The sequence below is a fragment of the Pseudoliparis swirei genome, chromosome 22, assembly GCF_029220125.1.
Source record: "Pseudoliparis swirei isolate HS2019 ecotype Mariana Trench chromosome 22, NWPU_hadal_v1, whole genome shotgun sequence".
NCBI classification, from domain to species: Eukaryota; Metazoa; Chordata; class Actinopteri; order Perciformes; family Liparidae; genus Pseudoliparis; species Pseudoliparis swirei.
In genome coordinates this window covers 6,194,340-6,219,810 of record NC_079409.1, presented here as the reverse complement: position 1 = coordinate 6,219,810, position 25,471 = coordinate 6,194,340, and the positions used below count along the sequence as shown (strand labels likewise).

The window sequence follows — 25,471 nt, the reverse complement described above, 5'->3', positions numbered from 1 at the left end:
CAATTTGACGCCAGCAATTAAAACCTCCAGAAAATTATTAGAATTAATATTGTTTTCCAAGTTTAAGTGTGAGGCACTTTATGTTTGTTTGTTGACTACCGAAAGAACACCGATATTAAACATTGAATGGGGTCAAATTAATCCTAAGGCGGGGGGAGGGTGTAATATTGATTCGGGTCAAAATGATCCTAAGGCAACACAAGGGTTAAAGTTCTACCTTCAAAAACAAGTGATTCAGTTCATGGCTGCAATAAACTCTAATATAGATTCATGCAGTAACTTTACTTTTTATTCCTCCATTTATTTTGCCTCCATTTCTTTTGCCGACATTTTGCCTAAAAAATACCCAAACAATGCTCATCCTAAATGACGTCTTTTGTCTGATCAACAGTACAAAACTCAAAGACATATGTTATGACAAACAAAAGCTGCTAGAAATATGACAGAAACATCTAATCCATTATGACTTCTGTCCATCAACTAATTGATCAATCGACAAATAATTTAATCTCTTATTTTTTCCAACATTGCAACACTTTAGCTATTTCCGCACAAATGACCACGAATTTCAGTTTTTACAGCAGCTTGTATTAGTTCTTATATAAACTGAAGGACACTTCACAGCCTTCCCAGAACGAGCTCCTCCGAGTGACGACCAACCCTCAACCTCACGGTCACGCTGCTGCCTCCACGTCGCGGTTCGACTGACCTCTACCTCAATAATAATGTCTGTAAACTCTCCCGCTGAATCAAATCAATATCTAACTCTGAGAAATCCATGTGCCACGAGGGATCATGTCAGATGCTGTGGCCAGTGCTCAACAGCTCAACAGCTGGCGAGGGATTATTGATTTGTTAGGCTCAAGGCATCTTGGACATTTGCTGATAAGCAAGGCCTGATCCCAGACCAGGCTTTAGAGGAAGACCGGTGATGTGAGCCGTGTGGTGGTGAGCAGACGGCCGGATTGGTGGCGAAATTCTTACAGAATCAATTCATGACATTGGCGCCGACAGGTTTCAGCTTCCTGTCGCTGATAAATATTGTATGCAGCTTTTTTTTGCACGATATTATGCCAGCCTGGTAGTTGGAGTGTGTCAGAGAAAAGGGATGGAGAGGGATGGGGGAGGGGGGGTTATCATGCATCCTCATCGTGTCTCCTCTCTGCAGAAGCACACAAACCTTCAGCAGCACGTTACTAATGAGGAGTTTTAAGCAGGAGTTTGACATCCTCATCCTTTGGTTTCAGTTTCAAACTTAAAGAGTCTGCAGTTCTCAAAATGTGATGTTCCACATCTGTTTCTGGATACATCTTTAATGGCACTTAAAAGGTCAGTGTGTAGGATTTATTAAGATAAATGAAATATAGGATTCATAATGGATCAGTCACCTGAAACTAAGACTGAGACCTTCATTTCTATATGGGGATCCCAGCATTCCCAGTTACCTGAGGGCCACCGTAGGCTCAGCGAAGGGGTATTTCACTCTGACTGATGGGTATCACACACTTGCTGTGACATGTTTGTAGTTAAGAACTTTTCATCCAGTTAAATTGCGCCAGTAAAACCGATGTTATTTGCCCCAAAGTAGTGGCAGTAGTTTCCAGAACTTTCAGAGCCGGAAGGAACCCCAAAAGAGACCACGTCGAGATGTGAGAGCCCTTTTATCTCCTCTGGGTTCAGACACAACCGGGTTGACCTTGACTGTGTCCATGTACATGCGAGGTGGGGCGATTGTATGCATAACCTGCAACGTGTTGTATGTCTGAGCTGAGACTAAAGAGCCATGTTTCAATGGCAATAACCTTTTCCCTTTCCACTCCTCTGTTTTCAGATTCAGAAGCCAATCTCCGTGGGATCCATTGCAAGCGCACGGCGGGCCATGAAGCGTCTCGTTTCTCCTCCTCCGTCCGCGTCATACATTTATAGTCCGACGACGTCCGCCGGAGCGACATCATGACTTGGCTCAACGAGTCGGACGAGACCTCCCCTCCCTCTTTCCCGCTCTCCGCCGCTGAGCACAATTTCTCCCACTTCATCGACCGTGACCCGTCGCCCTTCCCCACCTCCTCCCCCTCCCCCTACTCTCTGACGTCCTCCAACTGCACCGGCTCCCCGGGGGCCTCCTCTCCGCCGTACAACTTCTACGCCGTGCTGCTGGTGCTCCTGATCTTCTGCGTGGTGTTCGGTAACGTGCTGGTGTGCATCGCGGTGTCGCGGGAGCGCGCTCTGCAGACCACCACCAACTACCTCATCGTCTCGCTGGCCGTGTCCGACCTGCTGCTGGCCACGATGGTCATGCCCTGGGGCGTCTACTTGGAGGTGTGTGTGTGTGTTTTGTGTGTGTGTGTGTGCCCTATAATACCCTCAGCTTGATGCAGCGGGAACTAAGTGTGGATACAAATGTTGTGGATTGTGTGCTTGTTTCTTTAAAAGTTTATTTTCCATTACAACACATGCGAAACACATGCACCACAGTTAAAGAGCAGATATTAATTACAGATGGCGATTTAATGTAGTTTGATATTTTAGCAATATTTATGTAACCGACTAGGCCTACAGCATTTGATTATTTAAATGTTCTGATTGTTCGTGGATAAATAATTGTAGAATAAAAAATAATTGTCCCCTATTTTGATAATCGAGCCATTATTTTAGAGAAGAAAAAAAAAGCCAAACCAGCTTTCAAACGTGAAGATTTGCTTCTTTTTGTGTCATATATGATAGTAAACTTAATATTTATGGATCGGAATGTTCACAAAGAGACATATTTCACCATAACAACTTACCGACAAAATTAATACTCAATAATTAAGAAATCACTCAACAGATTAATTGTGTGTTGCATGGTTGTTTTGATTACCTTCGCATTGAAAATGCCGGAAGGTTATGTTTTGATCGCCGTGTATTTATTTATTTATTTATTTATTTATTTATTTGTATGCGTGTTATTCGCAAATCTCAAAAAGTATTGAACCGAATCGCATGAAATTTGGTGGGATGATTGTTTATTATCCGGGGACCAGTTGACTAGATTTTGGGATCGATCAGGTCAAAGGTCAAGGTCAAAGGTCATGAACAGGTCAAAATGTTCTTGAATCGCATGAAATTTGGTGGGATGATTGGTTATTATCCGGGGACCATTTGATTAGATTTTGGGATCAATCGGGTCAAAGGTCAAGGTCAAGGTCATGGAAAGGTCAAACTCATTTTTTACCATAGCACGATACATTTTTGTCCAATTGGCATGCAACTAATGCCAAAATGTTCATAATTCAATGCCCAATCTTGTGATATGCGAAGGTATGCGCTCTACCGAGTGCCCATTCTAGTTGTTGTTGTTTTGGGGCATGCTTCACTTCTTTTATCTTTTCTTTCTTTCAAAGGATTTATCTCTTGTCAAACTGTAAGAATACAAAAATAAAAAAAGTTTGGTTATTGGCCCAGATCAATGAGTCTATAAAATCTCAGAGAATAGTGGGAAATGCCTTTTATATCACATTCAAGGCAATGTCATTAAACTTCCAACAAACATTCAAAAACCCAAACATCATAGCAGACAAAGAAAAGCATCCAATAAAAAAATAAAAATAAAAAAAGGATCATTACAGGTGCAGATCCATTTTCTGGTGTAACAAACCCCTGGAGACGGAGAGCGGGAGGAAGCCGCCACGCTGAGCTGTCACGAGAACAACAAGCGACCCTGAAGATGTTCTGGCATTCGACACTTGTACATTTACAGCAACGCAGCCCATTTACATGCAAGGTTGAACCTCAATAACACACCGCCTGTCACAGTCTCATACGCTAGCTGCCAGCTTTCTGCCAGCGTGGTAATGAATCTTCCCCCGTAGATGCAACATTTATGTCACGTCCTGCATGATTCCAATCCGGTCGCCATTTCTACATTATTGGCTCTAACACTGCTGCAATTTCCCAGAGCCTGAAGGGGACATGTTCAGATTGCTCATTTTGTTTCCAGACAAACAGACAAATAGTTTCCAAGCAAATCATCTGCTTTTAGAAGATGGATTCAGCAAATATTTGCTCTTTTTGCACAAGAAATGAGTCAAAAAGTGAATCCATTATCAAAAATGTTGCAGGTTAATTTCCTGTTGATTAACTTATTGAGTATAAAGTTGTAATTACAACTACTAATTGTTCCAGTTCCAGGATGTCGATGCCAATAATCACTGAAGCAGTTTCAGCTCACTGACTGAATTAAATTAAAAGATAATCAGTCTTCAGATGATTACAATCAATGCCACATTTAGGTCAGAGTGCAAAAATACGAAGAATACCGTCATTAAATGTTACGTAACCCTTTTATTGAGATAGTCAAGCGTCTTTGAGGACTATGAAAAGCGCTATAGAAATTGTATGTATTATTATTATTATTATTATTATAGTGGAGTTTAAATAAAACAAAATAGTTGAGAGTTAAATTGGGAAAGTGCACAAACAAATCATCCTAACTGACAGTAAAGACAGATTTATGAACTATGAAGTACCTCTAAGTAATCCAGCCTGGTTCATATTCACGCTGCTCCACCCGTTTTGCATTGCATTAATGTTGTATTTTGTTGTGGAAGGTGGTGGGGGAGTGGCGCTTCAGTCTCATCCACTGTGACATCCTGCTCACCTTGGACGTCATGATGTGCACCGCCAGCATCCTCAACCTCTGCGCCATCAGCATCGACAGGTGGGAGAATGCGACCTCACCCGTCACTTTACTCTCCGAAAAACTCCGGGCGTCTTTCCCTCTCCTCTCTCTGTGACTTTCATCCCGAACAGAGAACGCTATAACAAAGATGACAGAGAATCAATACGTCCTTTCTTTACTTTGCATCCTCCCCTCAACTCGGTCAGGATTGTTGCACGTTGGCCCGCAGACGAAGAGAATACACACGTACGGGCGGTAAAAGACCCACGGAAAAAAGCACTTTCATCAAAACTTGAAAGACGCATCCATCATTCATCGTCCTGCTGTCGCAGAGCAACAGAAGCCGCGCGTGCTAGAGCCGTCTGTCTCCAGCGGGTCTTTTACGGTGTCCTCGCTGTCATTATAGAGTTTATTTTGTGTGGATCAAATAGACGGTGTTCCACCTGATGCTCTATTCCTGGGTCTAGGGGAAGGTGACCAGACGCCCAGCGGGCAGCCCGTCAGCTGCCTCGCCCTAATTGCTCTGGCATATTGAGGCTGAACCAGTTTAGATGTGTGTAACTGAGCATCCAGTCTAATTGCTTTTGTCAGAGCTTCAGACGGAGAAAAAAAATGCACACTGAAGTTAGAAAGTTGTCCTGGCTTCATGCCCTTCCAATTTAAATAGGAAACAGTAAACTACAAGGTTGAAGTGATGACGCTTTTTTATGTGAGGTTTCTCAGATGAATAGTGGAGGAGTCAGAGTCCTTTTTGTGTGTATATATATATATATATATATATATATATATATAATAAAATACTGTGTGGTAGTAGCAGCCTTTCCAGCGTTATCCTTATGACCCTGTTAGTGGGTTGAAGTTGGGCATTTATCCCAAAGCACCTGTTACAGAGCACAATGTCATATTGTGACTAAAATATGTTTCTGTATACAGCTGCAAAATAGAGTTTATCACGGCCATTGCACAATACTTGCGTCTTTTGACTCGCTGACATGTTTGTGTTTGTGTGTGTGTGTGTGTGTGAGTGAGTTTCCATCGCTTGTTTGCCTGGGTTCTGTATCAAGTGCCCGAGTCTTCTTTAAAATATGTGTGAACATGTCGACGCGCTAAAGAAGTCTGGAGACGCATTAATCGAGTTGTGTTTACTCTGTATTGACTACTGTGTGTGTGTGTGTGTGTGTGTGTATTATTGCAGATACACAGCGGTGGCCATGCCGATGCTCTACAACACCAGATACAGCTCCAGGAGGAGGGTGGCGGTGATGATTGCTGTGGTGTGGTTTCTCTCTTTTGCCATCTCCTCCCCTTTACTGTTTGGACTCAACAACACCGGTAAGAGCTGCATCCGAAATTACATACGTCTGCCGGGTCAACAGACCTCGACGTCATGTCCGCAGACTTTTTACTTAAGCATCCATGAGCACAGATAAAATCACGCGGTCCATCGATTTGTTTGTTGGCTCGCAGAAGGAGTGAAGAAGCTAACCTCTGCCCTCATGTGGGCCACTACGAGGAGGGCCTGTGAATCCGCTCGCCTTGAACTGAGAGACCATTTGAGAATAACGAGAGCCGAGAGCTTCAGTTGTGGGTACGAACGCGAGCACTTCATGATTTCAACTGCAAAGAAATATTTCACTCTCCTCATTAACTGGACCGTTCGAAGGGAACTTCCATTCAGTTCATGTGCGTGTACGTTTGCACTCTCAAAGAGAAATAACTAAACCCCAGAGTCTGGGCTGAAGAAATTCCTCAAGAAGTGCGAAGAATACCGAAACATCTCCATGACTGCAAAAGGCTTTTTCTCTCCTTCTGTTTTTTTTGTGGACTTGAAAATGAGCTTCCGGCACATTTGAAAATCTGTTGCATCAGTGTTAACGACTGTGGCAGCTGTCCCCAATCTGGCCTCGGCTGCTGGCTGATTGCCACTCAGTCAGCTGTTCTGACTGAGTGGCAATCAGTCAGCAGCCGATGCTGCTTGTATAAAAGGGCAGCAGAGCTGGAGGGAGGGGGAGGTGAGCAGACGCGTTGCTGAACGGTCTGCTGTGTGTTGTGTGCAGATAATAAATATGTCTTTCAAGCAAACCTTGTGGTTCGGGGCTGATCCTTGGTGCTGGAGGTGGAAACCCACGGGTAGCGGCAGCAAGCCTGCTACACTGGAGCCCGACGTGGGGCCCCCTGGAACCCAGCACCTGGAAAGGATGCGGCCAGATCCGGAGGTGGAGCTGATGGACAGCTTGGGCCAGATTCTGGCCCGAATTGAGGAGATGGGGCGGGCACAGGCGGAGGAGAGCCGCCGGTTCCTCAAGGCCTTCCTGGACCCGCCGGCTCTGCGGCCGAACCCCGAGACCCAGCACGTGTCGGAGCTGCCGACCTCCGAGCCCCAGGACCCGTCGGAGCTGCCGACCTCCAAGGTCCCGGACCCGTCGGAGCTGCCGACCTCCGAGCCCCAGGACCCGTCGGAGCTGCCGACCTCCGAGGTCCCGGACCCGTCGGAGCTGCCGACCTCCGAGGTCCCGGAGCTGCTGACCTCCGAGCCCCAGGACCCGTCGGAGCGGCTGACCTCCGAGCCCCAGGACCCGTCGGAGCTGCCGACCTCCGAGCCCCCGGACCCGTCGGAGCTGCCGACCTCCGAGCCCCCGGACCCGTCGGAGCTGCCGACCTCCGAGCCCCAGGACCCGTCGGAGCTGCCGACCTCCGAGCCCCAGGACCCGTCGGAGCTGCCGACCTCCGAGCCCCAGGACCCGTCGGAGCGGCCGACCTCCGAGCCGTCGGAGCTGCCGACCCCCGAGGTCCAGGAGCTGCCGAGGTCCAGGACACGTCGGAGCGGCCGAGCCCCAGGACCCGGCGGCGCTGCCGACGACCCATGGTCCCCGGCACCCGACGCCGCTACCGACCCCTGATCCCCGGGGCCCGTCCCCATCTCGGCGGGCTTCAGCGCCCCGTTCCCCCGTCCCGGTCCCCCAGAGTCCCCACGTCCCGAGTCCCGGCCGGTCCCGGCTCCCCGTTCCCCGGCCCGGCGGGCTTCAGCTCCCCGTCCCGGATCCCAGAGCCCCCACATCCTAAGCCCGGTCCCCCAGAGCCCCCACGTCCTGAGCCCGGTCCCCCAGAGCCCCCTCCTCCGCCCAAGCTCTCATGGGGGGGGAGGGGGAGTAGGTTAGGCCGGATGGAGCCCCGGCCTAAATCGGGTGGTGGGGATATGTGGCAGCTGTCCCCAATCTGGCCTCGGCTGCTGGCTGGTTGACAATCAGTCAGCTGCTCTGACTGAGTGGCAATCAGTCAGCAGCCGATGCTGCTTGTATAAAAGGGCAGCAGAGCTGGAGGGAGGGGGAGGTGAGCAGACGCGTTGCTGAACGGTCTGCTGTGTGTTTGTGTGCAGACAATAAATATGTCTTTCAAGCAAACCTCGTGGTTCGGGGCTGATCCTTGGTGCTGGAGGCGGAAACCCACGGGTAGCGGCAGCAGGCCTGCTACAACGACACACCTGCGATAGCAATGAGCTTTCCGACACGGTAACAAGTTACAGCGTTAAGTTAGCTTACCTCATCAGACAGGAAGCAGGGGGAAACAGCTGGACTGGCTCTGTCAACGGGTACAAACAAACCCAACTTTTCGCACATCTGGGCTCACTCAATACACAATCTATCTCACAGGCGTCAAGCACAACGCCCTCGGGCCTAATCCGGCCCGCCGCATCGTTTCATGTGCCCCCCTGGCGGCTTGAAAGACACATGAGCTCCTTTTCTTGAAGAAATTGAAGAAAAATATCCTCCGCTTTTATTTTGAAGGTTTAAAATTCGATGGATTTATGTTATATTATAAGAGAAATGTTTTTACGTACAATATTTCTACACTTGAATAAACAATAATCAAATGCTAAGAGAGTTATTTAACTATGTTTGAGTAGTTTAAACATTTACAAACCGGCCCTTTAAGAGGCCGCCATGATGCTGTGGCCCACGGGGGAAATGAGTGATCTATCGCATCTGTAAATGCCCCCACTGTGCGACTAATAAAGGAGTATTTTATTTTATTTTATCTCATTTGTTCAATCCATCCCAAAATGTGTAAAAACAAGCACCGGGCAACTGATTTATCTTTAATCTCCGGACCTTCCAGTCCTAATGCTAAACTCATCTAACCATCTTCCGGCTCAATATATAACAGAGACACACAGGAGTGATTGATATCTTTGTCTAACTCTCGGACAGAGAGATTGTATTCCCTCAAAATATAATTTCTTCCACCAAGTTTTGGATTAGACCTTAACTCTCCTGTTACCTTTAGGGTCAATTTGACCCCATTCAATGTTTAATGTCGGTGTTCTTTCGGGTCAATTTGACCCCAGGCTGTTTTTCACTGTGTCAAACACATAAGAAATATCAACTTTTTTATATATTTAAAGGGCTATTTAGGTCATCAACAAACAAACATAAAGTACCTCACACTTAAACTTGGGAAACAATATTAATTCTAATAATTTTCTGGAGGTTTTAATTGCTGGGGTCAAATTGACCCCGAGGGTAAAATATGTCAGTAAATATAAAGGTAACAGGAGGGTTAAACATTGAATGGGGTCAAATTGACCCTAAGGCAACAGGAGGGTTAAAAAAAGAATACAAAAGAGCTCAGCAAAATTGAGCAATCATGCAAATGGCCTCTGGTCGTCTGTGAGCAACGTTATCTCTTTACGTTGTTTTCTCCTCTTTCTCCTCCTGTGCATTAGCCAGCCGGGAAGGCACCACGTGCAGCTTCGCCGACCCGGCCTTCGTGGTGTACTCGTCCGTGGCCTCCTTCTACGTCCCCTTCATCGTCACGTTGCTGGTGTATGCGCAGATCTGCGTGGTGCTGCGCAAGCGAGGCAGACGCACCGCCCCGCCGCACCGCCGCGGCCTGCAAGCGCAGGCCGCCACCGACGCGGGAGTCGGTCACCGGCACAGGAAGGTAGAGTCACACATTTGGACGTTGACTGAAAACCAGTGTTTTTTTATGATTCCTACGCCGTTGATTTTACAGACTGTTTGCCTGTGTTCTCCCTTTTCTCTTCCAGCAAATGTTGGCATTGATAGATGTTGACCCACTGGCCTGCACCAACATTGATTATACCAACAAAAAAGTTGAGATGAAGTCCAAAGTTTCCAATTCTGTTTTTTAATTGAGTGATTGCTTTATCCATCGTCCGTTTATTCAAACCTCCGACACGTCAAATATTCTGTATCGGCTTGCTCCAGCTCCTTGTTGAAGCTCTAGGATGTTCAACCTCAAGACTCAGCACCAATCTTATCACATTTAAATTAAAGTGCTGTGGCTTGGAATAATGTCTCGCAGCACAACATTAGTTTGTAATAACTCTAAGCAACTCCATATTTCAAATAGTAGCATAAAAAGTATTAAAGTGCTTTTTTTTTAAACTAAGAAAAAGGAAAAGTAATACTCGGTCTATCTTGACTTTTCTTCCAACTGCTGTAAATACATGTAAATACAACGACATGTTCACTCTTAGTTTATTTAAGTTTAGTCGTAGCTATTTTCTGATGCATTTTGGTGTGAATTTAGCTCGTCACAAATAACTTAAACAAATGTAAGGTAAGGGACCCTTATATATATATAATTTTTTTTTTCTGTGTATTTTGATAGCTTTTTCATAATTTTTCCAAAGAATATATTTCATATGCTGCCTCCGTCCCTTTCAGAGCAAGTGCACACAACCAGAGGATGTGAAGTTGTGCACCCTGATCCTGAGGCCCGCCACCGCCGGCCCCCAGCGCAAGAAAGTGGTGAGTGTGTGGGGTCGCGGCCCCTTCCCCGTCTCTCTCTTACAACCTGTTGCCTCGGCAGTCCGCACATGTCCCGCTTCCTCTGCCTTCGTTGTGTCGTCCGGCCTCCACACCTCCCTCACCCCCCTCCTCCCCTCTCCGTGTGTCAGACCCTGGTGAAGGAGGCGGCGGTCCACCCCCTGGAAGCGGAGCCGGGTCGCTTCCTGCCGCAGACCGAGCAGAGCCTGGCTCCGCCTCCCGCTCCCCAAACCGCCTCCCACTCGGGACGGGCCAGGATCTCCCTGGCCATCTCGGTTGGACCCGCGCCGACCCTGATGCCCCGCCCCCCCACCCTCGAGGGGGGCATGAGGGGCCGTGAGGGATGGAGGGAGCGCAGCGCGGGCAGAGAGAGATGGGGGATGACCAAGGAGAGGGTGCGGGGGAGGCTGTCGCAGCAGAAGGAGCGGAAGGCGACACAGATGCTCGCCATTGTGCTCGGTGAGTGTGTGTGTGTGTGTGTGTGTGTGTGTGTGTGTGTGTGTGTGTGTGTATATACATATGATACATACAATGTATTCAGGCTAATAGTATCTGGGGATGTTGCATATGCCAAATCAATAACGTGAGTACATCTCACCTCACATTACCTTCCAAATTAACATATGATTTATATTATGTTTTCATCTAGATTTAGAGGGGGGGAAAAGTAAATTGGGATTCAAGGAATTCCCATATTGTTTCTGTAAAAATTGGTTTTGAATGCACATTTGAAAAAAGTTTGACGAGCACATTGTAAAATCTAACAAATTTATCCCCGGAGCCTTTTTTTAAATGGATTTTCACTCAAATTGTCGTGACCTTGTCTGTTTTGTGATTAATGTGAAACTGCTGTCGTGATGGATGAGGCTCTCTCTTCAGCCTTCGCATTGAAAATGTCGAAGGTTATGTTTTGATCACCGTGTATTTATTTATTTATTTGTATGCGTGTTACTCGCATAACTCAAAAAGTATTAAACCGAATCGCATGAAATTTGGTGGGATGATTGGTTATTATCCGGGGACCATTTGATTACATTTTGGGATCGATCGGGTCAAAGGTCAAGGTCAAGGTCACGAAAAGGTCAAAATCTTTTTACCAATTCCTATCCAATTGGCATGCAACTAATGCCAAAATGTTCATAATTCAATGCCCAATCTTGTGATATGCGAAGGTATGCGCTCTACCGAGTGCCCGTTCTAGTTCTGTAATGTTTGAGCAATGTCATGGTCCTGTGTTCGGGTTATCTCATGAATCATCCCGTAGTGCGTCCTCTGACCCTCTGGTCCGCCTCCCGTCTCCGCTCCCAAGGTGTGTTCATCATCTGCTGGCTGCCCTTCTTCCTGACCCACGTGCTGAAGGCCCACTGCAGCAGCTGCTGCATCTCGCCCCGCTGTACAGCGCCGTCACCTGGCTGGGGTATCTCAACAGCGCCGTCAACCCCGTCATCTACACCACCTTCAACATCGAGTTTCGCAAAGCCTTCATCAAGATCCTGCACTGCTGAGAGCCCGGAGGGAAGGGGTGGGGGGAGGAGGGGAGAGAAGCGACCATCCGTCAGGGTTTTTGAGCAAGACTGCCGTTGGTTTGAGATCTGAGGTGAGAGAAAAAGAAGTAGTCTGCACTTTTGCAGCAAAGGAGGGCGGCGGGTCGGGGGGTCGGGAATAGAGCGCCGGGTTGTGTAAATACAAACTGTTCGGGGAATATGCGAGAACCGATCGGCCCCCACGGCATCCGGACTGAAAGACTCCCCGAGACGTGGCGGTTTTTCCGAACCGCGATTTGTGTCGGACTTCAGCGGTTGTATTTTTCTTGTGATCTTGGAACAAACAACATCTCGTTATTATTTGCAATCGAGGCAAAGATTTTAAAAAATAAGCCGGAACGTCGCGAGTCCGATACAAAGTGTGTTTAGCTCTCGCGCCCGAGGCTCCATCATCATTCACACTCTAATGAAAACCCACTGAAGTTGCATCAAGGCCGAATTATTCATTGAGTGATTGATCGCAGCGACGACAGCCTGCACAGAGTGAATGCTTTCGGGTTTGCTTTCTATCAATGTAAAACTTAGTGGTGTAAATAATAATATTAATGGTTGAGAGGAGAGATTGAATTGTACAAACCATAATATTAAACATGTTCTTTCATTGCTTAATTTCTAAAATGTTCAATATTTACTCGTCACAAACACATTTTTCTTCTACAAATGCTCAGTATACATTGTATTTCAAATAGAATAAAATAGAATAAGTAGAATAGAATAAGTAAGCATGTCTACGCTATGTTCCGTGACAACCAGAAAGCCTCGATATGATCTAGTCAGGTGATGCAGTCAGATGATACAGATATGCGATGCAGTCAGGTGATGCAGTCAGGTGATGCAGATATGTGATGCAGTCATGTGATGCAGATATGTGATGCAGTCATGTGATGCAGACATGTGATGCAGTCATGTGATGCAGTCATGTGATGCAGACACGCCTCTTTGGAGTAGACTCAGCAGAGTAACCTAGAAGATGCTGAGTGACACCATGACCAAGGTTCCTTGTACACTATCTGAGACGGTAATGTGATAGGACGAACAAAGGACTGGACACACACACACACACAACTATTATTCCTCTTATTCATCATAGGAGTGTGATTATTGGATACATTTCTTTCAGCTTTGAGAAACTCAACTCCTCGGCTCAGTGAACGTGTGTCTGTCCGCGCTGCCATTGTGCTCCTCGGTACTTGCGAGTGGGAGCGACTCACTGGTTCGGTGTACATTACCCTTCTGTTGTTGAACTCCCAACCCAAGCGCACAATTCTCCTCATGCATATTTCACAGGCGCCCGATGACACGAGCGCACGGATCCGTTACCGACCCGACTGCTACAGCCTCTCACTGCTCGGACCGGGGGACAACGATTGAGTTGGAGAGGGAGGAAGGGTAGACTGGAAGGAGAAGGAGGACGATGAAGAGGGTGAAACAATGGCAGGATTAAGTGTGAATTGAAGAGAGAAGGAGGAGGAGGAGGAGAGCGGTAGAATCACCCGAGAAAAAGGTGACAAGCTGCAGAAACCTGCGCCATGAGAAGAGGACGGATCCCCGATAGCAGATGACATACCTTTTGGATTAAAGATGCTCCGGAGCCTGCGAGTGTCTTCGGCGTCTCGCCGCCGGCGGTGATGCTTTCCCCTTCCCCGCTGTGGTGCAACGCTGGTTTTATAAGAAAGTGTGGAGGAGACACACTGGGATCAATAATCACACGCGTACACTTGAAGATGAAATCTGTCCGGCTGGCATCCAGGTGAGAGCGCTTGAAGTTTAGAGTAACCCGTGATGGAGAGTAGTCTACAAACAATGTGTATGCAGCGTTAGTGACATAACTCTTTATTCTTACCAGAGCACTTGTTGTGGCCTTATTTGGCATTTTCTTATTACTTACTTTTTTTAAAGAGAAAAATATGTATTATTTTTCTCAAAGCAAGCTTTTTACCTTCGCATTGAAAATGCGGAAGGTTATGTTTTGATCGCTGTGTATTTATTTATTTATTTGTATGCGTGTTACTCGCATAACTCAAAAAGTATTACACCGAATCACATGAAATTTGGTGGGATGATTGGTTATTATCCGGGGACCATTTGATTAGATTTTGGGATCGATCGGGTCAAAGGTCAAGGTCAAGGTCAGGAAAAGGTCAAAATCTTCTTTTTACCCATTTTTATCCAATTGCCATGCAACTAACGCCAACATGTTCATAATTAAATGCACAATCTTGTGATATGCGAAGGTATGCGCTCTACCGAGTGCCCGTTCTAGTTATTTTAATGTTTTTTAAGTCTTTTAGGTAAATCCTTTGTTGTAGCTGTTGTGTATTTTATTCAGTCAATCATTGCAATACAATACAATATTATTTTATATAATAAACAAAACAGAAAGACTGAAAAGATATAGGTAGAAGCAAAAAATGCTTATATATTCCGATCCTAAATTATTATAATCAAATAAATCTGAAAATTAATATAAAATCTGAATCCTGGCTGATAATTTAGCAACGTTTAATTACCAAGATCCAATCTGACACTTGCTTAAAAAAGAGGAAATTCCCAAAACTCTTTTTCTTGAGATGTAATAAAATGCACTCTTAAAAAGCTTTATAAGACTTCATCTATATTATGTGAGATTATCATCACTCAAAATCTTAAAGTTACTCGCAGAAACATTATTCCGAGCCTTTTTTTGCTGTCGCCTTTGTTTCTCTTGCAGGACTCAGCGGAGGTTTCCGGGTTTCCTTCCACGTCCGCGTCCCTCCACTCAGCTCCGCCATGTCTGATCTCGAGTTGATCTTCTCCAGACCCGCACTCACGTCCTGCTAATTGGACCCCACGAGCTTCCCACTACCACGCCAAAGAACAGGACCCCTAACTTTTCACAGACTTTGAACATTTCATGGCAGCAGAATGGATTCGCAGGTCCAAACGGGCAGCACCGGCACTCCTGATGCCCGGCAGCCAGTCGACGCGACGCTCTATCCGTCCCTCGAGCAATGGGCATCAACATCTTTTCAAACCCCCACCAGTCGTGAAGTATTGAGTGTATCGTCTCTGGTCCCCTCCACCGTCCTCACGCTCGTGCCTCACTACGAGCCCTCGTCGAACGGAGGCGTGTCCCCGGAGCCTCCGGCGTGTCGTGGCGTAACGCCGGAGCCTGAACGTTCAGGGACCTTCTCTCCTCCCTATGAGGAACCAGAGGGAGGAGATGAAGAAATCCGGCCTTCATCACTTCCCTGCGCTGATATTCTCCAGGAAGTTCAGCAGAGGAAAGCGTCAGATGGAGGCCCGCTGGAGGAGGGGTCGGTGGGTCTCATGATACCCAAAGCTGATGAGGAGCAAGGTAATAACACAGTCACGAACCTCTGGACCCAAATAAGTGACACCATTACATGGCTAAATATTATTCTCATTTATGAGAGTTAACAGTTTTATTAACAAACTTTGGGCATATGAAAAGGCCCTGCACATTGCCTTAATGAATGGAATACAAAGACAGAGCCTTTGAAGATTAAAATGTAGATGTGGTGTCATAATTCAACCTCATGTTCACCCTAATTTTGATATAGCACTCTGATTAACGAGAACATCTAAAACCGGCACTTCATATCAAAGAGATGAAGTACAAACCGAGACCGTTAGTCTTATTATCTTTGTTGCATCTACATAATAATCTTCTACATCTCTATTACTCTATATATCTATAGCTGGAACCTTTAATACAGGTGTGTGTGTGTGCTGCGGAAAAAAACGAAAACAATTCAGCAATTTACCAACTTGACAACGTTGCTGGTATCGTTAGGAGCCGAGGGAAAGCTGCCACATCATTGGTCGACACTCGGCACCTCTGTAAAATCTGATCGGGTCATTAACACCTGTGTAATACATTATTCACTGTGCTTTAATCTGAAAACAGAAATACAGAGCCTAAGAGCCTAAATAATAAAAAAGATGCAAGGTCACTTTGTTGCACCGGAAATAAACAATAAATCCACATCTGCATTCCTGGCTGCTCGGGTCTGTTTACGTCATGACATATAAGGTGCTTTATTCTTTTTAGTCACAATAATACAGCTAAAGATTTGGCTCCAGATTCCCTCGCCGACTAAGCCTTGCCATTTCCTCTCTCCCGCTTCATCACCTGCCAAGATCCCGTTGATACCGAGTCCCCCGGTTCATATTGCACTTCAAGTAACTGAGCAGCATTTCTCCTTAAAGATGAATCTTTGTTGCTGTATTAGAGGACTGTTTCTATTGTGCACTGTTTTAATGTCAACTTCTACGGTTCTACAGACCAGCGTCGTCCAGACGGCCCCCGCTCCCCTTCCCCGGAGTGCTTTCTTATCAGCTCGTGGACGAGAAAGATACAATAACATTTATCAGAGTTCCACCAACACACAGAGAGTTGAGGAAGCCATTTTATAGCCTCAGTAATAACACTATAAAGTAACAGTGCAATCAATTTTATGGCTCTTCAACCTCAATGGCCGTATATGTCATTGATCACGATATTCTTTTAACCCTCCTGTTACCTTATGGTCAATTTGACCCTCCTGTTACCTTTATATTTACTGACATATTTTACCCGTGGGGTCAATTTGACCCCAGCAATTAAAACCTCCAGAAAATTATTAGAATTAATATTGTTTTCCAAGTTTAAGTGTGAGGTACTTTATGTTTGTTTGTTGACTACCTAAATAGCCCTTTAAATATATAAAAAAGTTGATATTTCTTATATGTTTGACACAGTGAAAAACAGCCTGGGGTCAAATTGACCCGAAAGAACACCGACATTAAACATTGAATGGGGTCAAATTGACCCTAAGGTAACAGGAGGGTTAAAGGCAGTGGCGGGCCGTGGGCCTGGAGCCTGGGCCTTCAGTGAGGTCCTACACAGTCCCACCTGAATTAATCCACCTCTTATTACATCATTATGATGCCATGGCTCTAGACCAGGGCTGCTCAATACGTCGATCGCGACCTACCGGTCGATCGCGGCGTAGTATTGGTAGATCGCATGACATTAAAAAAAATTGGCCCGCCCCTTGCCCGCCCTTCATTTTCTATAGCACGTCTTTGTTCATTTATTAAACTAAACAGCCGTCTGATGTTGATCGTATCTACACAACAGCATGTCATTTCTCTCTCCTCTCTCCTCGCGCGCGCTGCAGAGCGCGCGCATCGGAGACGGAAAAAGAAGAAGAAAAAAGTCACTTGCACTAGTTTGTTCACTAAACAGGGCATTGTCGCACCCAAAGCAGTTTCACCGTGATGATAAAGACACATAATTATTCACTGAAAATAAAAGAAAGAAAACAAATAATTTGCAACATAGGCTATTTGCCATTTTATTTTGTGCCAAACATACAGACACATTTAATAAAAAATAGAATGCATTGTATGCCTACTCACCAAAGACTGATTATTTGAACACAAAATCCATCCTTCTTTCTTTCCTCAAGAAGACTTCAATGACTCTGTTGTACAGTCTATCAAATTCAGTTTCCTAGTTCTGAGGTTCTGCATCTACCTGCCCATAGGGCCCGCCTCTCAATATTGGTAATCCAATCAAAGACATGCAGCACTCTGCCTGCTAGCTGGCTCCTGTGCCCGGTTCGGGCCTTCTAGAAGGCCTAGAGGAGCCAACTCTAAAGCTGATTGGTTGACACAACATTGTCATTCCCATTCACTTGAGCTACCAGCGCCCGCAATGTTGATTCTGAAGGCCTAAGGCAGATTTGCCCCCCCTGGCAACACACGATGGCTGAATATGATTGGATAAAATCTCAACGTGAGAGACAGCCCTCCAAATCTTAAACCGCGGCCCTGGCAGCGCAACCAAGAGGAACGCTATGATGCGCGTGAATACGACCCTCCAAATCCTGCCACCAGCAGCAGCGCAACCAAGAGGAACGCTATGAAATTAAGAGAATAACTCTTACTCTGGGAAATAATTGAATCCATATTTGTGGGGAAATATATTTAGAAAAATATATATATTCTGATGATGTTTAGGCCAGCAGAGAAGGCCTTGCTGGCCCTGACGGCCCGCCACTGGTTAAAGGACTCGTGGCAGTGGATCTCCTGCACCACCCTTGACTGGGTTAAATCCCATAAAAAAGAAGGAGCGCAGAAAAAAAAGAGATTATCAACTTGTGTTAATTCATCATCCTTTCCCAGAAGGCTATTCTGCGACCTTTTATATTAAATACCTCCCATCGGGTGTGTCATATGTCATTTTAATTGTGCTTTTCACCTGCGTCGTGTCCGCCATGTTGACAGTTAGGTCTTTTTAATGAGAACTAATTATCTTAGCAGGTAGCTTGCGGCGAGGTTGTGGATAGATGACACAACGTTATATTGCAATTGTACCTTTTTTAAATGGAAATTAGCACCATTTAGCAAACCAAATAGCCGCCCATGCAGCATGTGAAGTAGTCCTTAATGTCCCTCTTGCCCTTCAAACTCTGGCCTAATCCCATCTGCTTGTCTCTTAGTGATTTGGAGGGAATAATTAAGAATTTGAGGCTTTCGTCTTATTATTATTAATTTGTTTTAGCCAATCCACTGTCTGGACTTCAGGTGCAAAGTTAGAGGACAAACCCAGCTCATCAGTTGTGTTTGTGCACATTGCTGTATAATGTGACAAAGTTTGGAGCATCACATTTAAGCTATGCAGGTAAAATGTCTCCCGGGCGAAGAAGCATAAATGATTTCCCCGAGTTCACGATGGACTCACTACATCACTGTCAGCCGGCGAGAGGCTTTTATCAAAGTACTAGTGAGAGGTTGTACATTACACCGGCGCTCGGCCGCCTCAGGTGGCTGTCAATCCAGCATAAAGTTGATTCCAACATTATTATTTATTTATTTTGTACCCAGAAGGCAATGCAGCGCGTGCTTTACATCGAATGATGGCTGTGCTGTGTCCCCGGCTCCCTGAACTCAGCCTTTTGAACAAGCTGTCCACCAGCGTGGGCGCAAAAGCCCTCAGGCCGCTCGCCTAGAGATGGTCGCTGACACTTTTCGCTGGTCAATAAGGGTTTAAACTACAAATATGTCGAGTTTGTTCACACAAATAACAGAATATGACTTTGATTTTGACGTTAGGCTGTAGTTATGAGTTAAGTTTGCATATTTGGAAATGTTCCACTCAGTCTAAACTACAATACCCTAGTAACTGATACATACTGTAGGTTATACAGGTACTGAATGTCCACTTATAAATGTTCACATAAAACTTACAATCTTTTTTGTGAGTTATGTTCCAGCTTGTGATGATGCTACGGTGACTTGCTTTCATTACGTTCAATTATTTCTTTAACAATGCAGCCTGGCTTAGGTAAACAGTGTCTGTTTATGAATGTTTTAAAGATGTATTTGTTTGTTTATTTATTGGTCTGTAGAGTCAGTGCCTCAAGCCTGCACATCCCGTGAGCTGTTCCTGTTTGTGAGCTTCCTAATGATCATCAATCTGATCACCACCTCTGCTATCTTAGGTAACTATTTTTAAATTAAACAAGGAGAGCATCTAGCTTATTGGGGTTCAAACATTCAATTTGCAGTGGCCTGTCTCCTGTAATTCTATCATTTAATTATTTACTATTCACTTTTTCCTTCTCTGTTGAAATCAGTCAAGTTCCTTGTCTTCCCCTCCGAGTTTGGGGATTTGTTTCCTCCTTGTGGCGGGAAGGGGAACTGCAGTGTCCCGACTCAGCCGCCTTTTCTGTCGAAGAATCCTGTCAACCAGACGGACAACATCACTGCAGGTAAAACAAATAAATTATAATAATAATAATTTGTAATCACACTGATTAAGGGCTTTGGGGGATGCTCTTCTTGTTTAGATTATTACACAACACATCCATCTGCTGTCTGGCAGATATGGCCATAAGCTATATATCATACTGGAATATCATTCTCATCATTCATCAAACTGCTAATATACTTTGACTGAATTCAACAATCTTGGTGGGCTGATTTAAAAGTATTTATCAGGAGTGTTATCGCACATGTCAGATCATCTTTATTTCTTTATCCCTTGCATAGACACAACTCTTCTTATTCATCCCACCCCCCAGACTGCCCAGTTCTGCTTAGTGATGGCCGGCGTATTGTTGGGGGCACGTTGGCCGCCAAGGACAAGTGGGTCTGGCAGGTCAGCATGCAGTGGAGAGGGAAGCACGTCTGTGGAGGGGCCATCATCTCCCCCCGCTGGGTCATCACTGCAGCTCACTGCTTTGTTGAGTAAGAGGTGGACATGGGGGAATGGAAGTAAGAGAGACAGGGAGGGGGGGGGGGGGCTCATAGTTAGATGCAGCCTGTTCTCAGTAGGGAGGGCCGTACGCCGAATGGGTTGAATCTACTTCCATGTTTTAATTTAAATCAGGAGCGGGTAAAAGTGAGAGACATTTAATTCCCCCATCGGTGCATTTAGCAAATTTTTATGAAAATCCCAGTTCTGGCCACAGGGCCTGACTACTACCCTTGAACAATTTAGGTTGTGGGCAATCAATTTTGCATATTTTGAGCACCACTTTCAAGCTAAAAGCAGCTCATTAAATTGTTTATAGTGCCAAATGAAAAATAAATTATTGTTGACCCGATTCGAGGGCAGTATGTGACCAAATAATGATAATAATATAAAGTAATTGCATGGATTATAAGTGCCATGTCCTGCTTAAAAGTACCAACGCTGTCTCAAGGCTCTTTATCATACAATTAACTTTTTATAATGTAGTCCATTAGAACTGTTAAACCGGATTTACAACAGTGTTTATATATATATATATAATATATATATATCATCATCATCCTTATCATTATATATATATATATAATGATAAGGATGATGATGATGATAATAATATATTATATAGCCATTTAATTAATAATAAAATATATAGCTATTTTCTCTATACAATGTCTACAAAGTACCTTTTTATACTATATATATATATATTTATATATATATATATATATATATATATATATATATATATATGGATTATAAGTGCCATGTCCTGCTTAAAACTACCAACGTCTAAAGGCTCTTTATAATACAATTTACTATATACAGGACTGTCTCAGAAAATTAGAATATTGTGATAAAGTTCTTTATTTTCTGTAATGCAATTAAAAAATTATTAAATATTAAAAGAATAAAAGGCTTGCAATATTTCAGTTGATTTGTAATAAATCCAGAATGCATGACATTTTTGTTTTTTTAATTGCATTACAGAAAATAAAGAACTTTATCACAATATTCTAATTTTCTGAGACAGTCCTGTATATATATATATATATATAAATATGTATTTACAATGATGAAAATAATAATATATTATTTAGCTATTTAATTAATAATATATTATATAGCTATTTTCTCTAATGTCTACAAAGTGCCTTTTTAAGACAATATAAATATATATTTTTTAAACGCCATTGCACATTGACTAACTTCCTCGTCTCCCTCCTGCAGGAACAACATGCTGGCGGTGGCGGACTGGCTGGTGGTGGTGGACTCGCTGAGCATCGCGGACAGCTCTCAGGGGGTCCGCTACCGGGCCCTGCGGGTCCTCTACCACCCGCGCTTCAACAGACACAACAACGACTATGACGTGGGCCTCCTGCGCACCGTCACCGACATGGACATGAACGGTAGGAGGGAGGTGGCGCCACCTGCCGGCCGGGCCCGAATAAGACACGTCATGTGTCACGTTGCACTTTAATACTGTCGGCTTTGTTGTCTTTTACATGGATGGAGACTGATTCCCAAATAGGGCTACTTATGATAAGTACTTGTGCTATTAATGAAAAGCCTAAAATAGATAATACCTCTTCGGCTAGAATCCATAATTTGGTTTTAATAACCATAATCATAATAATGATGATACTAACATATGATATCACTATTTTCTCAATGCAATGTGTACAAAGTGCCTTTTTATATAATGATGTATGTGTACATAATGATGCAACACCAACTTCATCAAGCTACCTAGGTACAGGTTGTTGTTTTTTCTTATCAAAATTCACGTTACATGAAAAATGTGATACGCCTTTCTTGGGAGAAATTAACTCTTCACAGTACAGTTATCTCATTGTATTCACCTTGTGTCTGAAATCACTGTATTTTCCATTAATGTAGGAAAAAAATCAAAGGCATTTGACACATTATTGATTATTTAGATATTCAACATTCAAACTTTCACACACACTCTTTATATACAACTAAGTGAGACTATTGCTTAAGATACATGTTATATATAAAGTACTCATCTGGTTAAATACAGCTTTCCTGTGATGGTTATTAACTTCTTTGCAACAATATTCCTGTTTTAAGACAAGTTTACCTATAAACAGTCCAACAAGCAATACTTATATATATATTTTTGTAATGCGCTTTTCAAAGTTAGAGCCACCTCACAGAGTAGAACACAAAAAACAACTTTAAAAAAGGTGTCATGAAGTCAGAAAGTCAAATAACTTGATGTGCACTATTGTTAACTCTTATGTTATTGATTACGGTTTTAAGTCTAATTATTCGGGTCATTTTTTCTGTCTAGTTTTAAAATGTCCGAGTAAAGCATCTCCGTAACAGACCCCTGCGCTATGTGCAACTATTATTGTTGTTTTGATGGACATTCGTATTGCTTCTATTTTTGTGTCATTTGTATCATATACATCTTGTGTCATTTCATATTTCATATTCATTTTCTTTCTTTTATGGATCCTGCCAGTGAGAGCATTTCACATGATTTTACTTCTACACCAGGAGTGACAATAAACAAGCACGCAGCACGTGGATGTCCTGACTGCCGCGTGATAACCGTTGTGTCTTTATTGCTTTGCTTATGATTCTCAGATTGTGTTGCGATCTGATGACTGTGTGCTGTTCGTAGGTGGGGCGCGACCGGTCTGTTTACCCGGTCCGAGCGAGTCCTTTCCTCACGGAGCGGCCTGTTGGATCACCGGCTGGGGATTTACTTATGAGGGAGGTGTGTCAGACGGACTCCAACCCTCTGATTATGCTTTCTTGTTTCCTTTTTCACTGTTATATTACTCTCCTTTTCATCAAATCAGGAGGGCAAATGCAAGTCCTCCACTGACCCCACGTTCTATACGGTCCTCGTGGCTGTTCTCAGATCTACAAATAATCTGACTCCAGCCTTAAAAGAAAATTTAAGCAACAACTCATCACATCATCCCCAATGACCTTCAAGTTATCGTCGTAGCTTCTTCTCCAAGAAACTGTAAACAATAGCTGCACATGCACAATTAGGAGCTACATTTACATCAGTAAAGGGAACGAAAACGACACAATTTTCCTAATGGCAAATTAGAAAGATACTTGAGAAGAAACCTCATTTAAATGATTACACAAAATGAAAAGCAGAGTTTGTAATTGGCTCCTGGCAGCGATACGAGGCCTGAAGCAGCCGCTTCATTTGCGGCTTACGCAAATTAAAACTAATTCTCCTGACCTCCCTTTTTTATTTATGCACTCGCGGCACACTCATGGTCGAGTGTTTCTTTTAATCCTTTCTATTCTGGCTGCCTCTCCGTCAGGCTCTGTGTCAGACGAGCTGCGGCAGGCTCAGGTCAAGGTGATAGCCCAACCCGCCTGCTCCCACCCGAGCGTCTACGGCATGTACCTAACCCCCCGGATGCTTTGTGCTGGCACCATGGGCGGAGGCGTGGACTCCTGCCAGGTACTGATATCAAATCTCCTTATCAACCTATAGATGTTCATGAGGAACGCCCTTTCACTTTACAATCGATGTACTTCAGCAAATCATGCACATTTCATCGTGCTGATTAGTAATCTAGATTGTTTGGATGTGGTTTCCTAGTTTTGGAGATATCGGCCATAGAGATATTCTTCTTCTCTCCAATATAATGTTAATATTTGTGTTTAAGTTCCTGCATGAGACTCACCACAAGGTCTCTCGCTCGTCTTGAGTACAACAGGGTCATGATTTCTGGAGAGAGACATTTATGTTGAGGTTTTTAAATGAGTTTTTGTTGGTGCTTTGGGCGCTACAAGCCGAGGGCCATACAGTCCAATCACGTGCAGGCTGATATCTCCTCAACTAGGAAACTCACACCAAAATAATCTCGATTATGAAAAACAAACCCACGACAGGTAAGAGGACGTATGTGTCTATTTGCTTATAGGGTGAACTGTCCCTTTAAGGGTGTCTAATGTTGGATACACGGCTCGGTCTTGTGTGCAGGGAGACAGTGGTGGACCCCTGGTGTGTGAGACGGCCAGTGGGGACTGGAGGCTGGCAGGGGTGGTGAGCTGGGGAGAGGGCTGTGGGCGCCCCAATAAACCCGGCGTGTACAGCAGAGTGACTCAACTCGTCACCTGGGTTCAAAGATATATGGAGGTAATGTCTGAAGGGATCTCTCTCTCTCTGTCTTTCTATAAATGTGTCACGGTGCCATTAAGTGAAGCTTCTCTCACCGACTTTATCGTTTCGTCGGTGTGAGGTAGATTACATTGTTTATGTCCTGCTCTTAAATTTATATCAGCCTGTGCACAAAAGGTTTTTTTATTTCGAAACATGACCTCTGGATGAAGAACGATTAGCTCCAATAAAGTATCGATAGACACAGGTAGATAACCAGACAGACAGACAGATTACACAGGAACAGAACATCTTTCGGAACTATTTATCAACATTATATGATGTGAATGTCATATAATGTTATATTATGTGTGCCTCCTTCACAATATTCACAGTTCAACCCAGGTTAAAGTTGAAACATGTTGCACAAGTGTTGAACAAATCAAAAAACAGAAGTTAAAACAGGTATTGGCTCATGCTGGGTGCCAGCAATAAATGAAGTGTACACACTAAATGTGTAAATACATTTCCTTTATGGCCATATATAACTATATTTTAGGTAATGCTGCTCATTTTCTGTAACACCCTGTTCTGTGTCTCCTGTGTTCCGTGTCTCCTATGTCTCCTCTGTGTCTTCTCTGTCTTAATTGTTTAATTCCCTGCACCTGCCCTCAGCCACTCTTGTCTCGTTACTGTCTGATGTCGTACACCTGTGTTTCCCCCCCTATATATTGTGTCAGTCTTTCCCTTGTCTGCTGTCGGATTGTCGACTATAGTTCTGTGTCCTTTTCCCGTCGTCCTGTCAGTGTTCCTGGTTCTGCCTGTTGACCCTGCCTGCCCTGAACCTGGATTCTCTGCCTGCCCCTTTTGGACCTTGTTTTTTTTGTAAACTGTTTTGCCTCATTAAAGAGTTTCTTTTTGTTATTTATATTGCATCCAGCCTGTCTCTCTGCGCCTGAGCCTCACCCCGTCACAAAGACCTGACATTTTCACTCTTTTATTTTTTGCTGCAGGACAAACCAGAGGAATTGGAGACCACAACGGCAATTACCGACACCTTACAAGAACCTGGCACTTAGAACTGAGACAATTGAACAATAAAGAATAAAATCGCCTGTATCTGCT

At 44.3% G+C, this 25,471-nt stretch overlaps 3 protein-coding genes across 3 annotated transcripts; all 3 read left to right on the top strand.

Annotated features, from left to right (window-relative positions):
- Positions 1–1,953: 1,953 nt before the first annotated feature.
- On the top strand, positions 1,954–12,043 carry drd2l (dopamine receptor D2 like). The gene is given in 8 exon segments (XM_056444542.1): positions 1,954–2,319; positions 4,590–4,699; positions 5,856–5,992; positions 9,384–9,601; positions 10,351–10,434; positions 10,584–10,911; positions 11,762–11,839; positions 11,842–12,043. Coding segments are annotated over 8 exon segments (1,437 nt in total). The 3' UTR covers positions 11,958–12,043.
- Positions 12,044–14,900: 2,857 nt separating this feature from the next.
- Positions 14,901–20,241, top strand: LOC130213226 (uncharacterized). The gene is made up of 4 exons (XM_056444701.1): positions 14,901–15,333; positions 19,397–19,489; positions 19,625–19,759; positions 20,072–20,241. Exons 1-4 carry the CDS (start codon positions 14,901–14,903, stop codon positions 20,239–20,241), a joined length of 831 nt encoding a protein of 276 aa, XP_056300676.1.
- Positions 20,242–20,250: 9 nt separating this feature from the next.
- On the top strand, positions 20,251–25,465 carry LOC130213225 (transmembrane protease serine 6-like). The gene is made up of 6 exons (XM_056444700.1): positions 20,251–20,264; positions 21,472–21,650; positions 22,895–22,990; positions 23,562–23,704; positions 24,230–24,385; positions 25,360–25,465. Exons 1-6 carry the CDS (start codon positions 20,251–20,253, stop codon positions 25,423–25,425), a joined length of 654 nt encoding a protein of 217 aa, XP_056300675.1. The 3' UTR covers positions 25,426–25,465.
- Positions 25,466–25,471: the final 6 nt, after the last annotated feature.

What these genes read in the sequence shown, in the direction of transcription:
- LOC130213226 (XM_056444701.1), top strand. Translation starts at nt 14,901, where the DNA reads ATGGATTCGCAGGTCCAAACGGGCAGCACCGGCACTCCTGATGCCCGG. An exon ending in CAAAGCTGATGAGGAGCAAG is followed by an intron (nt 15,334 to 19,396) that starts GTAATAACACAG and finishes ATTGGTCTGTAG; the next exon opens with AGTCAGTGCCTCAAGCCTGC. An exon ending in GACGGACAACATCACTGCAG is followed by an intron (nt 19,760 to 20,071) that starts GTAAAACAAATA and finishes CCCACCCCCCAG; the next exon opens with ACTGCCCAGTTCTGCTTAGT.
- LOC130213225 (XM_056444700.1), top strand. An exon ending in CACCGACATGGACATGAACG is followed by an intron (nt 21,651 to 22,894) that starts GTAGGAGGGAGG and finishes TGCTGTTCGTAG; the next exon opens with GTGGGGCGCGACCGGTCTGT. An exon ending in GAGGCGTGGACTCCTGCCAG is followed by an intron (nt 23,705 to 24,229) that starts GTACTGATATCA and finishes TCTTGTGTGCAG; the next exon opens with GGAGACAGTGGTGGACCCCT.